Genomic DNA, 17,919 nt, shown 5'->3' on the forward strand with positions numbered 1-17,919 from the left:
GGCTAGAACAAACATGGGGTTTGAGGAATGCTCCAGTAGCAGCAGCGTTTAGAGGAGCAGAGCTGGGGCAGGGAGGGGGAGCTTTTGGGTGCTGATGCAGGGAGGGATGAGGGATGGAGGGAGCGGGGGGATGCTGCGTTTCTTACCTGCAGCCCGGAGGAGAGAGGGAGTGGAAGGTGGAGAGAGAAAACATCTCCGCTCTGTCCGCCATCTTCTTCCACAGAGGACTCTCTAAGCAGCGACTGCAGGGGCGGACTGAACGCAGCCCATCCACAGACGGTGGGGAGGTAGATCAACACCAGCAGCTCTTTCTCAATCTCTCTCTCTCTCGCTCTCTCTCTCTCTCTTTCTCTCACTGCAGATGCTAGAGCTTAGTGGCCTCAACCTCTCTGGATCACGCGCGCGCGCTCCCTGCCATCCAACCGGATCCCCCTCCCAAACGATGCCCAAATCACCCGAACAGCAGTGAGGATGCGCGCGAGGATCACCGCTGCGGTCCCTCAGATGCTGCCATCCACACGCGCGCGCGCAGAGCGGACTGTCGGACGCTGGGATGCTCGGCGGCTCGCGCAGGCTGAGCTGGTGCCAGCGGTGAGGAGGAGATGGGAGGGATGAGGAGGGTGTTTGGAGAGGGCGGGGCGGGCGTAACGTCGCTGTGCGCCGATTTGGGAAGCGTGTCTGCGCGTTTTCCCACCCGCATTCAGACAAGCCCCGCCCCTTCTCCGCTGCGATTGGCTAGCAGAGTTGACGGACTGTTTGTGAGTCACTAACTAACTACACGCAGCAATGGATTACTAGTGGATTACTAGTTATTATGCGTAGAATGAAACTGATTATTACTCAAATATAATATATAATTAATATATACTAAAAAAAAGCTTTATTTATCCTTCTATGGTATTAATTATTATTTTACTATTTTTATTTTGTTGTGGGGGATAATAATATACCAATGACAAAATCAATGTTTTATTTTTTTATGCAGTGGAATTGGGTCAAAGCAACACTGTTTTAATATATTTAGAAAAATTAAATTGTCTTACCAATTGCTTTGGTTCCTAAAAATAAATTGTCAAAACCACTTTTATCCCTGCTTTTAGTGGAAAGAGAAAAAAAAACTTTACATGGTTGATGTAATAATAAGGGGAACACCATCCCATTGAGAATTAAACATATAAAATGCTAAATTAACAAAACAAACAAAAGAAAAAAATACAAAACCAGAAAAACAACAACCAAAACAAAAAGAGCACAATAATAAAAGAGTAATTAAATGTTAAAATTCAAAGTGCAAGAAGGTAGTAAAAATGGAATGTCTGGATGGAAAGCCTGGAATGGCTTTCAGTTAAGAGTTGTGCTGAAATCGTGAAGAGATACTTACTTGAATTGCTTTCCCTCTAAATGTGTTTGAGGGCATCAGTCGTATTGTAAAGAGTTGGTATTCAGTGAATAGCTCTGTACCTTTAACCCTTCTGTCGTGTTCGGGTCAAATCTGACCGATTTACAACTTAAAACACTCATAAATATTGTGTTTTACATCTGATTGCCTCAAGGCGTTATGATATCCTCCACACTATGCACTTGAACACATAAAAGTGATGATCACCACTTTCATTGAATTTTGAGGGTTTTATTCAACCTTTTATTCAACACTCTGTGGTGTTCCCGGTCAAATGTGACCGGCATAGGAAATCAGTGGGTAACCAGAATATATTCTTTCATCAGACAGAAAATATCCTCATACATACCACCCCAACTCACTTACTCACTCACTCACACACTCACTCACTCAGTCATCTCATGTGGATGACATCAAGTTTAGCTTCCAACTATTTTATCAGAGTTCATTGAGGGAATTATACTGGAGATGACAAACAGGGAAGCATGTGTTTGGTGACACCTGAAGAGAAATCGACCTGGTAGACCTCCAAGCCTACATAGGTCTGTTGATTTTAGCAGGAGTATATCTCCCATACAATGAGGCCACAAAATGGAAAACAGGGAAATATGGAATAAAGATCTGGGCACCAAGTGATGCCAGGAGCAGCTATGTCTGGAATACCCATGTAAGCTCTGTGCCCTTAGAGACAACAAAACAGGCCTGAGGTGCTGCAAATATGATGCCTATGTTTGCAAGGCCCACTCTGACCTGAGTGTCACATGCCACTCATGTGCATGAGATCACATGCACACACACACACACACACACACACCTTCATGTTGAGTTTTGTCTTTGGTTTTCAATGTATTATTTATAACGTTCATTTTGTAATACATTTTCAGTGCCTATTTGTACTTTCACTGCAGTTATCTTATGTATAATTCTATAAATTCAGGTTAAACACTGCTTTGAGACATTGTTCACAGCTAAAAAAAATTTGTATAAAAATTTGGTGGTGAAAAATGGTTTATGGGCTAATTTAAGAGCAGTTAAAACTGACCGGTCAAATTTGACCGGGAACACTAAAGTAAGGGGTAGGAGGTGAACACGACAGGAGGGTTAAAAGCTTAAAGTCTTCATGTATTTATTTCTGTCCAGCACTAAAGTAGTTGAAATAAGGGTCTGGCAGGTTAACAGGTAGATCAGTTTTGTCATTGTTTTGAATTCAGGGATGGCTTTTTTAACCATTTAGATCACACTCAAAATTCAAACAGATGTACACCAACCAAATGTGTGTGTGTTTCTGTTTGTCCACCAGTTGGTGTAGTCTGGTTTTTAGGCTTCTCTGCTCCTATAACAGCCGATCCATGGACTAGAAGGCGGGCTTAGTCTGAATATGGGTGTGAGAAAAAAACATACCCCATTTGGAATTTACTGACAGATGGGTCTCTGTCCCCACCACGAATGCGTCAGATGCTGCTGCGTGTGGGCAGAGCGTGAAAAGCACTGCAGTTTCAGAGGAAGATCTCACCGCCAATCAGATCACTGGAGACATAATACGATTTGTCATCTGTAAGGCCACATCTCAAATAGCACCCTGCTCCCTACATAGCCTTGTGTACTACATGGTTAAGAAAATTATGGTGAGCACACTAATATTGTATAGTATCTACAATATGTTTGACAAAAATTGACAAACTGTACAGATGTGGTGGCATTTGTGTTTTGGCTGATATCACACAGGAAATTCACACAGATTCCAAACAGACAACATAATGTAGCTGTAGATGTACAGGGCCTGGGTCTACAGGCTTTTTGGCCTTCATATATTATCCCTTAAAGAAGACACACAATATTTATTCCCTTAACCCTGCAGTCTCAGTTAGGCAGCCATAAAGAAAGGAGCTGTTCACGACCAGTTTGGTGCTGAAATCTCATGGAGAGGAATGTTAGGGATGTAGAAAAGTGGAGCCCCCTGCTGTATGGACAAGTAATGACGTCATGAAATAGGAAATATGATGCAAGTGTGAGAGGGGGCAGGGGAACAAGGTGTTCCCTTAAATGTAGTGAAGGTCGTATGAGGCCATGGTATTTCCTGTGTGAGCAATTTTATGTTCAGATGTGCAGACTTGTCAGTATTTGTGTGTGTGTGTGTGTGTGTGTGTGTGTTTGAGTGTGTGTGTGTGTGTGTGAGCGTGAATTCAGATGTCAGAGATCCAAACTGTTTTAATAAATTAGAAAACTGAATGCTGATCTAAGGTATTTTTGCTATCTGTTACTGTTTTTATCAGTCATGGAAATTTGTCAATGTTAATATTGTGTGCACTAACCTGCCAAACCCACACTATTAAGATTAGTATACAGTATATAGCCAATATTATTAGTATGTTATATGCAATTGGGACACAGCCGGAATTTTTACTGCTGCCTAACTGTAATAGGATCTGATGTTTCCAATCTGCAGGTGTGTTAGTTAGCACAGTTAGGGCACAGTAGGGTCAAAAGCATGGGCCACCATTCTTATCCATGAAGGGCTGGTGTGGTTGCAGATTTTCATTCCAATAAATCAGAAGCACACTCGATTCTACTTGTTTAATCAGCTAGTTCCAGCCTATATACAATTGAATAATTATACTGAATAGAGTGCATGTCTGCTTGTTTGAAATGTAATAAATTGACTGACCTTACTTTTTTAAGGATTTTTTCCTTGACTTAGTTAAGTAGTTTTTCCATAATATGGATTAGAATAGTTCTCAAATAGATCTATTCGCTGTACACCAACTCTACCACTTCACAACTGATGCTTTCAAACACATTAAGAAGCAAGAAATTCAAGTAATTAACTCTTGACAAGTTCAGCACAGCTGTTAACTGAAAGCCATTCCAGGTGACTCTACCTTATAAAGCCAAGATGTGAAAAGCTACTGTGAAGAATCTAAAATATAAAACATATGTTCTGCCACTATGATAGGGAGATCGCTGGTTCGAAACCCAGTCATGCAGCTTGCCATCAGTTGCCGGAGCCCAGAGAGAGCACAATTGGACTTGCTCTCTCTAATTGGGAAGATGGCACTCTTTCCCCTCATCCCTCCTAGGGTAATATTGATCAGCACAAGATGTCTGTGAGCTGATGTATGGGAATCGAGTTGCTGCGCTTTTCTCCAAGTGCACTGTGATGCTACTCAGCAAGGAGGCATGTGCTAGTCTCACCCTCCTTGTGCTGTGGCATCACTAGTGATGGGGATATATAGCTAAGTAGCAGTTAAAAGGGTAGAACAATTGGCCTAGCTAAATTGGGAGAAAATGGGAAATAATCAGAAATAAAAATGATAAAATATATATTCTGTGTTGCTTACTAAATATTTTCGGTAACTAAATAATTCTATATGTTTTTCTTTAAAGTGTTAATGTCTTTAGTTTTATTCTACAATGCAGATCATTAAAAAAGAACGCTAAATTCCAGATGTGTCGTCCTTTTTTTATATTTATTTATATTTAAGTCCTGTGGAATTCCATGCCCAAATGATATAGATTCAAATATACAAAAAAGTAACAATTTTAATAATAATAATAATAATAATAATAACAATTATTATTATTATTATTATTATTATTATTTTTATTTATTTATTTATTTATTTATTTATTTATTTATTTATTTATTTATTTATTGTGCTTTTGCTTTTTTTTAACACAATTTCCCACAAATCACAAGCTGCAGCTTAAACAGGCCAATCTGCAGTCCTCGTCTTAGAAGGCGGAGCTGCGTCTCCAATCACATCCAATCAATCACCAGCATGCTCTGGCGAGTCAACGTTCGCGTGTTGTGATTGGCTGGGTTGCGCGTCAATCATTGGCACCAAAATCTGACGACATGATAGCGGCTGACGAGTGGACCGTAAGGCGGAAACGGGAGAAAGGCCGTATTGTTAAAGCGGTCGGTTAGTTAGAAAGGGCGGAAGAGCCACCCGGGACCGGGTTTAGTTTGCTAGATTAGCCAGCTGACAGTCTGCGGAGCTGAGAGCCGGACGGGGCGGTGCGGAAGTTCTGCGCAGCTAAAGTGAGGAAGGTGTGAGTGGGTTTATGAGCGGCTAATTTGCCACATGTCTGTTTCTCCTGCGTGCCGGTGTTCCGTCGAGTTATGCTACCCTATCAAACCGTGCTACCAATGGTAGCCTACCACAATGTATATTTTACTGTAAAAATACAAAAGAAGAACCATATTAGAACTTGTTATCAGTAGAAATCTCAGAAGATGTAGCGTTAATATATTTGGATAGAATAATTTACAGTATCGTGGTAAATGTATGGCAAATGTTCTTAGTTTTGAGGCTAAATGCGAAGATAGAAAATTAGATGTAAAAAATATTCTTATGTAGTGCAGTGTACAGGAAATAAGTTTTAATCTATGTTTTCAGTTTTAGTTTTTTCATTTTAAACTTTTTTTGGGGGGGATTTTCCATTTTTTCAAATTAGATTATACCATTAGATTTGTGTTAAAAGATACAAAAATTGACAAACCTGAAAATCAAGAGAGGATTTATCTTTTCATTTTTCTTGAATTTCTGTTTGGGAAAGACTGAAATGAAAAACTAAATAATAAAAAAAAATGATAAACCTATTGCTTCTTCAATATACTGAATTGAAAAAAAAAAATAATAATGATGAATTTTTATACCATTTTTTTATTTTCAAATTTAGCTTGATACAGACAGAAAATTAAACGTACACTGACCCTTTTATACATTTATTTTGTATTTTTCTTAAATAATAATTATTGGAATTATTATTATTATTATTATTATTGATTTCCATTTACGCTTTTGTGCAATGACGGTGAGTCCAGGTTGTTTAATGCACAAAAAAACACGAGAAATAAAAAGTGTAGGTCAGCGCATGCGCAGTGCGTTTAGGAAGCACATATTAATGGGTAGCACAACCCGACAGAACACCCGGCTGAACTCTTCCTCCCTGCTGCTGTTTCTATTCTAACTGTAACACCCGCTACAAGGGATTAACTAACTCTATCTATCGGCTTCTGTTTCGCTTCCAGGGGTCCCCGCTTCTCGTAAGAACGTAAGCCGGGGGAGGGTAGTATGCAGGCGGTCCACGGTCTGGTAAGAAGCGCCGGTGATGGAGCTCCGAGCGCTAGTACCGCGTCTAAATGCGGTGCAAGATGCGGCGAAGAGGAGCCGGAGGAGCTGAACCTGAGGGTGTCCGCTCTCCGCGAGGGTAACGGGGACGAGGACTCGGAGGCAGAGTCGTACCGAGACGGACGGACCGGTGAAGTGGACCGCGAGACCCGGGCCCGGGCTTTCGCCTGGTGCCGAGACTTTCTCTCCGGGTCGTGGAAAAGTATCGCAGAGGCGGACTTTCAGATCAGCATAGTGAGGTAATAACACAGGCAGACTGGGGCTTAAAGGGGAATTTCACTGTTTTTATTAAATATGTGAATAAATACTAGTGCATCTCAAGAAATTAATTTAAAAAAGGGTTTGTTTCTTTTACTGTTTATGATTATGGCTTGCAGATGATTAAAACCCAAAAATCAATGTCTTAGAATATTATTGGCAGAGTGGGCAGTGTGCCAAGTCCTGCTGGAAAATGAAATCCGTATCTCCATAAAAGTTGTCAGCAGAGGGAAGCATGAAGTGCTATAAGATTTCATGGGAAAACACCGCACTGACTTTGGACTTTATTTAACACAGTGGACCAACAACAGCAGATGAGATGGATCTCCAACCATCACTGGTCATCAGTTCATTTTACATTTCATTTAAAAACCAAGGGTCCAGAGTCTGGAGGAAGAGTGGAGAGGCGCACAGTCCAAGCTGCTTGAGGTCTAGTGTGAAGTTTTCACAATCAGTGGTGGTTTGGAGAGACATGTCATGTGATTTATTGCCCTGCTCTATGAAATTCAGTCCCAGAATGTTCCAATAAATAAATAATATAATAGTAATTTTTAGACTGTATTATGCCACTGCTACAAGTTTAAACTAAAAACATTAATAATGTAATCACACGTTTTTGAAAGAGCAGTTAACTTTTGATAAGTAAGAACATTGAGAAATTGAAATTGGAATACAAAAGTGTTTAAATATTCAACATAAATGATACACGAAAGCAATGTTAGCATACCGGTTAAGTGTTTTAATATCAGATATGTCAACTGATGACAAAACTGATTACATGTTTTTACATGTCTGTGATTCCTAATGCGACACGTGTCCAAGGCAAAAGAAGTTTCGGTTTGCCTTTCACTGGAATACAGGTCTCAAATATCTGAGAATCTCTTGAATACACAATGTGGAAGACTACAGATCCTGTAGAAATCTGTAATATTCACACGATTAAGGTTAAACTTTGTCAGTTAACTCTTGGTTCAACTGCATGCTGATTTTTACCTGTCAAAGTCCACACTGTGTTTATGGAGGCACAATTTCTGATTAATTAGTTCCTTACATTTGATACATGATTTTATGGCTGTTCTAAGACAAGTGGGTAATAACATTGCCCTACCAGCGACCGACTATAATTCTTGGCAGGCAAGATCACCACTGTGTGTACATTACACAAACGACCGTGTGGATTGCCTGTACAACTTTGGAAAAAGAAGGTCACATCCATCTAAAACCTGCTGTCAGGCCACGCTCAAACTCTGATAACTCACATTGCCTTACCTTGAGCATGCTGGCTAATGTTTAGCCTTACTAACAAGATAACACCTTAGAACTTATACAGATGAGGGTGTTCCCAAGCCGTTCCCTGAGGTAACACTTAATGATCATTTTACATACTGCAGACCCATGAGTTTGGGCATTTTGATCAAACTCAAGTTATTTTGACCGCTGGAGATGTATCACCGGAATGTATTTCTACAAAGCACTATAAAATCACAGGAGGAGAACTCTAAAAGATTCAGGTTTCTTGCAAGTCCAACCCATATCTAACGCACTCCATTCGGTCAAGATTTAGAGATGGATCATTTTAAAAAGACCAGGATGAACCATGTTTTTGTATATGCAAAAAAAAGTTGATTTTATTTTGACAAAGTTTAAAGGAGAACTCCGGTGTGAAATTGACTTTTGATGTAGTAAAACATGATTAAGAGTACTAACGTTTGTTGAATAGCACACCTCGGTTCTCCCGCAGCTTTCCAAAATCCATCAATTTTGTGCAGTTTTCCCAAACATATTTTGCCCCTGCAGATAAATCGCTTTTTACACTGTTATCCAGGATCAAAGTAGTTCCACACTGATTGGTAGAATGTGGAGAGCCCTGACATTTAAAAGAGGAATTAATAACTTTAAAAGTGCACAAGAAGCTTATCGAAAACACTGTTTAGATCACAGGGCGCTGTCATTTCACACCAGAGTTCTCCTTTAATACAGCATTTCCACCTTGAACAAATCACATTGCCCTGTTTTATACCATGTTACAAAATTGTAACTGTTTATGTTGTGTGTGTTGGCAGTGGAGGACTCAGCAATCTGCTCTACAAATGTAGTTTGCCTGATCACATTAAGCCGGTTGGGGTGGAGCCCTCACGAGTGCTGCTCCGTATCTATGGAGCCATTTTACAGGTAATGTTGCTCATCTCTGTTTTCAATAAAAAAAAAAAAGGTAGACAAGTAAAAAAAATGTTATTGTGTGTGCGCGTGTGTGTGTGTGTAGGAAGTGGAATCCTTGGTGTCTGAGAGCGTGATGTTTGCCATTCTAGCGGAGCGAAAGCTGGGTCCTCGTCTCTACGGCATTTTCCCAGAGGGCCGTCTGGAGGAGTATCTTCCTGTGAGTCAGAGAGCAGTCCAGTAAACTCTCTCTCACACACACACAAGACACAACACATGCTTCTCTGCTTCTAAATTAGTAGTGAAAGAAAATACTGATATATTGGAATCTTGCAATATTTTCATTTTACAATACTGTATTGAAATTCAAAAACACAGTATTGATTTAGTGGTTAATAGTTTGTGAAGTTTGTTGCCACAGTGGTTCCTTTTGTGTGTTGTGTTTGAACTTCAACCACTAGATTGCAAGTGTTTTGCTCTGTCAATAGGTCCCACTTATCCACTCATTTTTAAGTGTGTTTTTTTTTAATACTATGATGGATTTTGTAAATGTAATCATTCATAGTAAGAAAATTCTTTCTTATAGTAGTGCAATATTTTACAAAGTATGTTGACTTGTAACCCCTGTATTGTATTATGTATTATATTGTTGAGTTCTTGCCAATACATAGCCCTAATTTTAGTAGTAAGCTAAAAGAACAAGAATTCATGTAGTACAAGGCTCCATTCCCTGAATCAGAATTGACAGTTACCAGTGCTGGTAAATAGTATCAAACATCTAAAGGCCTTTATGCTCTTAAAAGAAGTTCCATTTACAGCTCTATTGATTGTTACAATACTTCCTAATGCATAAGGCATTGTTTTAAGACAATTCTCATATACACTGCCATTTCTGTGGCAGAACAGCGTATAACTCCCTGGCTGGGCACCATGCTACACCAATAAAAGTCATTGAGCAAGATTCAACACTAAACCTATTCTTCTTTGTTTGTAACTCATTCTGCAAGTCACTCTGGCAAAAAGTGTCAGCCAAAACCTACACACAAATGAACAGAACATCATTGTCTGTTCACCACTGTTCTGCTAACTTATTAGAAATGTGGTGTACTCAGACTTTTATTGCTGTGCTTAGCTGGCAGTATCCTATCTATACGATACATTTTATCATCATACTGTATGGTAATTTAAACGTATCTTTGTTGTAGAGTAAGCGATTGCACACGGAGCACCTGCAGGTACCAGACATCTCCGCTGAAATAGCCTGTAAGATGGCACGCTTCCACCGCATGGTCATGCCCGTCAATAAGGAACCAAGATGGCTCTTTGCAACTATCGACAAGTAAGATCTGCACAGAAATGAATAAAAAAAAATCCCTTTAATTGTTGACATTGTCTTTATATTATGAAAGTAATAAATTAATGGAAAAGCCTATAAGATATCTGACAATAGGTTTTATATATGACACTTTTCAATGAATACATTTATTAGAATATAATTCCCTCAAATACATACAAATAAAATCCATAAAATACATGTGATGTATGCCAGAATAATTACAGGGTAAGAGATAATTACAAGAACTGTTTAACCAAAACTTGCCTTGTCTGTCTGTACTATGTATACATATCAAAATTAGTACTAAACTGTATATATGTATAATTAATACCCATCAAAAAAGTCTATGATCCACATATGAATGTGTCCATTATAATCCCTAACATATTTATACAATGTGTATATTTTAAAATCCATTGCTCAGTCTTTTGCATATATGGTCATATATCAGAATTCCATGCGAGGTGTGAGGCTATTTTAGCACTGTAAATGTTCTACAGCTGAAACCTCATACCAGGTGTAGTGATTGTGCCCAGCTAACCAGTGCACGTTGGTTTTCATTTTCACTTAACTGTATTGAGCTTCCCGCTTTACTGGATGGAACGGAATGTAAAAAGCTATTTTTGTTCTCTCGCGCTCTTCAGGTACATGAAAAAAATAATGAATACTACATTTGAACGTGAGGCTCACATCAAGAAGTTCAAGAAGCTGATGAAGTATGACCTTCCTGCTGAGCTAGCAAGTCTGAGGTAAGAAAAGGGAAAAAACAGCTATTTTTTTCTCTGATTTTTCTGAATTTGCTGTTTAAAGGGATCATTTATTAGGAATAATGCAGCTGAACTGTCCCTTTTGCCAGTTGAGCAACACTGAAGTGGGTCAGGGGTTAACAATGTTTTACTAAGGAACTCCAATAAAAAGTGTGTGTGTGTGTGTGTGTGTGTGTGTGTGTGAGAGTCAGTGGCACACAGGTACTGCCAAGTGAGCTCTTCTGGCATACGGAACACTTTAGTTCAAGGTCTATGAATGGGAGAGATCAGAGGTTGGCATGTGTGTGCGTAAGCATTCTGCACATGCTCAGCCTTTTCAATCAATCACACGCTGAACACACACACACACACACACACACACACACAGTGGTGTTAGACTTTTCTCATAGACAGAGAGAATAGTGTGCAAACATGACTGTGTTTGTGTTTGAGTGAATGTGTGTCATTTTAATGAGGGATAGAACTTTAATGCTGTAACAACTTTTTTTTTTACTTTTTGACATCATGTAAATCTGACCGTTATTCTTTATACTAATTTTTAATACAGAAATAAAATATTTTTATATGGACTTGCATTGATATTTAATAAGTTATTCTCTTGTTGACAATTTGGAGATACACACTTATTTCATGGATTAAAATCTAATATTAATAAAATGATAAAAATAATGTATTGGTATTTTTATTTTAGAGCACTGCTGGCAGCGACTCCTTCACCCGTGGTGTTCTGTCACAATGACGTTCAGGAAGGTGAGTGTATATACACTCACTCACCCTTATGTACGTGTGCAAAAGCAGATGTTTGGGGCTATTCAAATTAGGGCTGCAACTAATGAATTTTTTTTGGTAGTTGACTAATCTGATTATTTTTTCGATTAGTCAATGATTATTTTTGTCCTCTATCTCCAAAAACAATAGAAACCACTGAACAAGAGATTTAAAAGACAAACATGAGACTACTGTTTAGTGAGTAAATATTTAATCTGTTATGTTTGGGCACTTTTGGAGACTCAGACTAAGTTGAGTGTAAACTGTGTGAGTGAGCCATTTACTCATCTCGCATTGTGCTTCTGTGTGCACTTTGTGTAATGCAGATACAAATTAACGATTAGTCTACAATGAAACAAATTTAAATCAACATTGTCAATTATATCTGCTAATCATTGCAGCCCTAGTTCAAATAGCACTTCTGTAAAACCTATATACACTCTTTAACAACACAATTAAACACCCTGTTGAATTGCTGAAACACTTGTCACACAGTTATGTCTCAGGAATATATGTAAATTATTATTTTGGCTACTTTTTGGCATTGTACCTCTAGGTGAGAGATCACTGACTGCTAGAATTGACAGACTTTAAGCCGAGGTGCATTATTGGACTGAGAGAAGAAGGGTGGTCATTTGTCATCCAGAAACACTGTTGCCTTAGTTTGTAGTGGTATTGTGAAATAAGAAACTTTGACTGCTAAAAAACAAATCTAGGTTCTGTTTGGAATCTGACAATTGATCCAACAGAGCACTAGAGCCTCCTTCAGTGGTACAGTTTGCCCCAATAATGTTATCCTTTTATTTTAATATTGTAATCAATATAACACCATCATTAAATTCACACAAGAATTTGTAGTTGTAAGATATACATATACATGTTGTAAGATATATAAATATATATATATATATATATATTTAATGTTTCATATATTAAATTAACTTAATAGCAGTTGTCAGGTGTCTCACAACACATCAGACACACAAAACCTTTTACCCTCCAGCCTACAGTTTCTGTAGTAATGCTCAAGCTCTGGCTGTGTCTTACTGCTTAATATAGGGAACATCTTGATGCTGGATGGCCGAGACCGGAACTCATCCGATAAGCTGATGCTCATAGACTTTGAGTACAGCAGCTACAATTACAGGTATTGTATTTAATTGTGCTAGCAGAGCAAAATGCACTACTGTGCACCAAAAAATAAATTATTCAATTCATAATTGTAAAACCACTGACCTTGTTGACTCCTTCTTTGCTTATTTGTGTTCATGCAGGGGTTTTGATTTTGGGAATCATTTCTGTGAGTGGGTGTATGATTACACTCATGATCAGTGGCCCTTTTTTAAGGCGAACCTGGACAACTATCCAAACAGGCAACAGCAGGTTAGTCACTGCCATGATAACCACATAAAACAAACCAAAAAAAAAAAAAAAACATAAAATCTCCAAAAATCGTTTAATTTGCGTTCTAAGCTTTTGAGATTATGCAGAAGTGCTTTTAGGGTTAGAGGATTTGATGTCTACCCATGCCGTTCTAATTCAGCAGGTCATTTGAGAGAAATGGAGCTCTAGAAATGATGCGCAGATGGGATTTTGTGAGTGGATAAGAATTCCAAAGCAGCATTAGTACTTTAGAACAGAATAATATATATCCACCTCCCTGTTTCTGCACTCACTGTACAACTGTATCAGGTCCATTTACAACACAGAAGCTCCACCCAAGTAATACCAGCTCTGTGGTGGTCCTGTGAGGTTTGGATAAATTGAACAGGGTTTGTACAGTCATGAAAAACCTGGAAAAGTCATGGAATTTGAAAATAGCAATTTGGTCAACAGAGAAAATCTATTTTGAGCTAACAAATACGTCTGCTTAGAGTTAATTTAGTATTTTAGCCCTACACAATGGAGCTTTCAGGATCTGACGCATATTTTATTATTAAAGAAGGTGTCTCAACATTTTTATTAGATTCATTTTAGACCTACTGTAATAATAATAATTTTGATTATAGTATAAGTTGATATTTGGTTTTATTGTTCATGTCTCTGCACTGATGGTAAAAATTGTATGATCATGAAAATTTGCCATGAAGGCATGTAAAAGTCATGAAAAAAATCATGGAAATGTATTGGTTAAAAAGTGTATAAACCCTGTTGAAGAACAGGGTGAAAAGAGGATAATAATAGTATACAGAACTACAGATTGTAAATATAGAACTACAAATATGATATGCAGTGGAGACGAAAACAAGGACATTGTAATAATTTCCTGACATTAACGTGTATAAAATTTAAGTATAAATGTATTTAAACAGATGTAAAGATGTACAACTGTTCTATTATAAGCACACTACTTATTTATAGCATCAGACTGTGTTTTGCAAATTTAGTTTATGTTAATATTACTGTAAATAATATGAAACAGCTTGGACAGTATGCGTTGTATATAGCTGTGTATTCTATCTTTGGGAAATCATGCCATCTATTGGAGTAAATGGGAAATACCGTGGGCATTGATATTTTGAACCCCTCATCCTGTATCACTGCTGTGTGCGTGCTTATCAAGCATATTGTATGTTACATCTTGACACTAGTCTGTACTAATGAGCAGCAGAACTATGAGGAGAAATGAGGCATTACCAGTGAATCACATCACCCCGAGCAGCCTAAAGTGGATTTACGTTCTTCTAACTATTATCTGTCTGTCTGAATTTCAGCTGCACTTCATCAGAAACTACTTGTCAGAATGTGAAGATAATGTACCTGAAGACCAAGCCAAGATAGAGGAGGATATTATTATTGAGGCAAACAGGTGGGACTGAGTTTTGTTCAGTGCCTAAACAGACTTGGAACATTGTGTTCCTCTGGTGGATCCTCTGGTTCCACTTACATTTTCATTCACTCATTGAATATGGATGGTAATGAAATCTCCTTCTCTTAAGCTCTACATTCACTTTTACACACTCTCTCTCTCTCATCCACAGGTATGCCCTTGCTTCTCATTTCCTTTGGGGTCTGTGGTCCATTGTTCAAGCCAGAATCTCCAAAATTGAATTTGGATACATGGTGAGTTATTAGGAAATAATGGTGTTTTTTCTTTTTTTTTTTTTTCTTTTTTTTTTTTTTTTTCGTCAAATCAGAGCATTTCAAGCTCATTTCAATTGCAAGTGCACCTTTTACACAGTGTATGTGGAACATTCGTGGGCATCTGAGGAAAGGTTAAACGCTATTTATTTTTTAAAATAAATGTTAACCATAGGAAAAACAGTAGTAAACCGTGCATTTAGATTTGATATGAATAGGCCTCTAAACATATAACATATTATTTTAGCTAGTTGCACAGTGACTAATGCATGAATAACGGCACCACTATACACACAAAGTGGACTGTTGTCCATCTCACTGGTGTTGCAGTGCTGTTAGCCAATCAGAGGCAATATGTTTGCATTTATGAATATTCATGAGCGAGAGCAAAAATCCTATAATTTCTCCCGTTTACTTCTCCACTGAACTAAAGCAGTGTTAAACCAGATCACCACGAAAAACTGCTCACATAGCATTCATTCATACTACAGACACCAAACTAGACATTTTAAAATGTATGAAAAAACAATGAAATGAGACCTTTTAAAATGGTGTAACTGGATTATTATACTGTTATATTATCAATATATTTGTGGCATTATGTGGCAGTATCTTAAAAGTTATGATGACCAGCTGTACTGTTAGCTAAACAAAGAACTTATTCAGGATATTCAGTATTCAGTTAGTTTGTGTAATCGGTTCTTTTATTAAAGTTATTAAGATGAACTACTGGTGCAGCTGTCAATGTCTTTATAAGAAATAACTTGTATCTTTAAAATGCCAACTTCTTCATAGGAGAAGCAAACTTTGAGTGAAAATCAGTGTAAAATATTTTATTACAAGTCATTTTGAGTCTTTTATATACAACTGCCAGATTCACGTTATACTAAAAAGTGAATACCGGCAAAAACAACAAAAAAAAAAAAAACATAATTGTGACTTATATAGATGAGTAAAAAATGACCCTCATTGCTGGCATAAATTGACATGTTCTGTGTGTGTGTGTTCCCTCTTTAGGATTACGCCCAGCACAGGTTTGACTCCTACTTCAAGCAGAAAAAGCTCTTAGCCTAACTCCGCTCTCAGAGTAAAGCTTTCCAGAAGGATCATGCTCCAATGGAGTGCCTCTGATACCTCATTTCTCTTAATTCATTTCCTTTTTTTATTTCTGTTTTCACTTGGCATTGAAATAATCTGCAAACGGTTCCAGTGTAGAATATGGAAAATGATTAGATGATTTCGTACTGATCTGCAGTATTTCATTTCAATACATTTCTTTTACCTGTTTGAAGCATATCATTCTAATGATGATCCAAAATGAAGCACTTGTCGTCATGAGCATATGCAAAAATGTATTTTAAAATATTTTTGTAATTCGTGTCACTGTATTTTATTTATTTTAATAGTTCTGGGCTTTTAACGAAAGCTCCACATTCTTACATGTTAACTGTGTGTGTGTTAAAGGTGTATGTGAGAGGAAGGTTTGTTCTTTTAAGCTTTGTACTCGAATTGTATCCATCTGTCCAATCCTTCAGTTTAGTTTAGTATAAACAGAAGGGTCCAAACTTGGTATTGGTATGTTTATATCCTGGTTTTAGCCGCTGTGGTATGTCTGCTTTGCCTCTAGTCTGCAAACCAGAGGCTTTGAGAAGCACACTGTGTTAATTGTGCTAGTTTTGTGTAGTGCAAGAATTTGATCAGATGAAAATGAGGACCATGCACACACTTTATAATACTTTACCACAGTACCAAAGTCACTAGTCATGTTCAGTTTCTTCATCTTCTTCCTGATTTGACTGTTACCTTAATTTGTATTCCTACTAATAAGTAATTCTTGAGAAAAAAAAAAAATATCCTTGCAGTTTCATACTGGTTAGTATACCACCATCCATATGTTGACATGAATAGGAACAATATTTTATTACTGTATTATCAGTAAGTCTCTGCTTAAGCAGTACTCTTTGCTCTAGCCTGCAGTAGTTCATACTGGGCCTAAAACTGTGGAACTGAGCAAACATCTTTGAGCTGTAGTTAGACTGAAGATACAACTTTAACACTTTCAGGTGTACCACCACCAAATATCTGAAAAAGAATTTGTTGAAATCTAAACATCTGAAAAAAAGATCTGTATGAGAATATGTATCAGTATGAATGCTTTAATGAATGCTGTTTACAGTAATTTCTCTCTAATGCCTTCTAAATAATACAAAGCCTGTTTGCTTGCCTATATTAATGTGTGAGAAGCATGTGTTCAGCTAGTTTTCTAGCTCATCTGTAGACCTAAGCCGCCATCTTCTTATTTATGTTGTCAGTTTCCCAGAGAAGGATTAACCCTGGTTTTGGACTACACAGCATTTTTAAATTGAAATTATCCATTGATCAGAAAATATATTATATGACTATACTATATGTCTGTATAGCCTTAATTTCTGTCTAGAAACTGAACAGACCAATTCTTGAAGTGAATGCATACTTTTGTGTAATTTTGTTTGTCCTTATTTATTGATCTTTTCCAATGTTCCAAAGTTAAGTATTTTGTGAATACCAAATGTGAAGTCAATTAAATGTTGCACAACCAAAAATTTAAAACTCAAGATCTACAAAATGTTAAGATGTATCAGTAAAGATTTGCAATTATGAATGGAAACTAATACAAAGCAACCTAGTTTAATAGACAATGCTTATTTAACAGTATTTGGCTCTGTTAATGCTCTTATGATTGGTCCCTTTTCTCAATGACTGAATGTCTACGTTATCTTCACCTTCATGATGACACTGGCTTGATCTGACCCCATTATTCATATCTCAAACATACTGAGAAGGGACCATGTGAGTATTGGTTTGGGTCGAGTGGGTGAAGATATGCTTTGGATATTTATTTGTGTTTATAGTGTCTGTTTAATAATATTTTGTTTTGCTGTCTGAATGAAATGTTTTGCCATTTTTGTTTCTGTTTTTCATATAATCCATGTGTCTTGCCAGCAGGCATTCAATCCCCAATAAAATAGGAAAGCAAAA

General features: G+C 37.6%; 2 protein-coding genes across 5 annotated transcripts in view; one reads left to right on the forward strand and one right to left on the reverse strand.

Moving 5' to 3' along the window:
• The window catches only part of mapk8ip2 (mitogen-activated protein kinase 8 interacting protein 2), a 59,370-nt gene extending 58,757 nt beyond the window's left edge, over positions 1-613 (reverse strand). For both annotated transcript variants that reach the window (XM_007233847.4, XM_007233846.4), the window contains exon 1: positions 147-613. In XM_007233847.4, the coding sequence (XP_007233909.2) occupies positions 147-211 (65 nt within the window). In that variant the 5' untranslated portion in view covers positions 212-613. The remainder of the gene's footprint in view (positions 1-146) is intronic.
• A 4,646-nt stretch (positions 614-5,259) lies between these two features.
• Positions 5,260-17,919, forward strand: chkb (choline kinase beta). 3 transcript variants are annotated; one of them, XM_022679552.2, is made up of 12 exons: positions 5,260-5,450; positions 6,435-6,773; positions 8,856-8,964; positions 9,056-9,169; positions 10,155-10,288; positions 10,930-11,034; positions 11,744-11,832; positions 12,880-12,967; positions 13,095-13,203; positions 14,535-14,629; positions 14,802-14,883; positions 15,919-17,919. In XM_022679552.2, exons 2-12 carry the CDS (start codon positions 6,478-6,480, stop codon positions 15,973-15,975), a joined length of 1,278 nt encoding a protein of 425 aa, XP_022535273.2. In that variant the 5' UTR covers positions 5,260-5,450; positions 6,435-6,477; the 3' UTR covers positions 15,976-17,919. The 3 variants fall into 3 exon arrangements, with proteins under 3 accessions (XP_022535273.2, XP_049339485.1, XP_007233903.2); XM_049483528.1 differs by having other exon boundaries at positions 5,260-5,441; XM_007233841.4 differs by having other exon boundaries at positions 5,261-5,450; positions 11,744-11,802.

The sequence above is a fragment of the Astyanax mexicanus genome, chromosome 9 (assembly GCF_023375975.1).
Source record: "Astyanax mexicanus isolate ESR-SI-001 chromosome 9, AstMex3_surface, whole genome shotgun sequence".
Classification (NCBI taxonomy): domain Eukaryota; kingdom Metazoa; phylum Chordata; class Actinopteri; order Characiformes; family Acestrorhamphidae; genus Astyanax; species Astyanax mexicanus.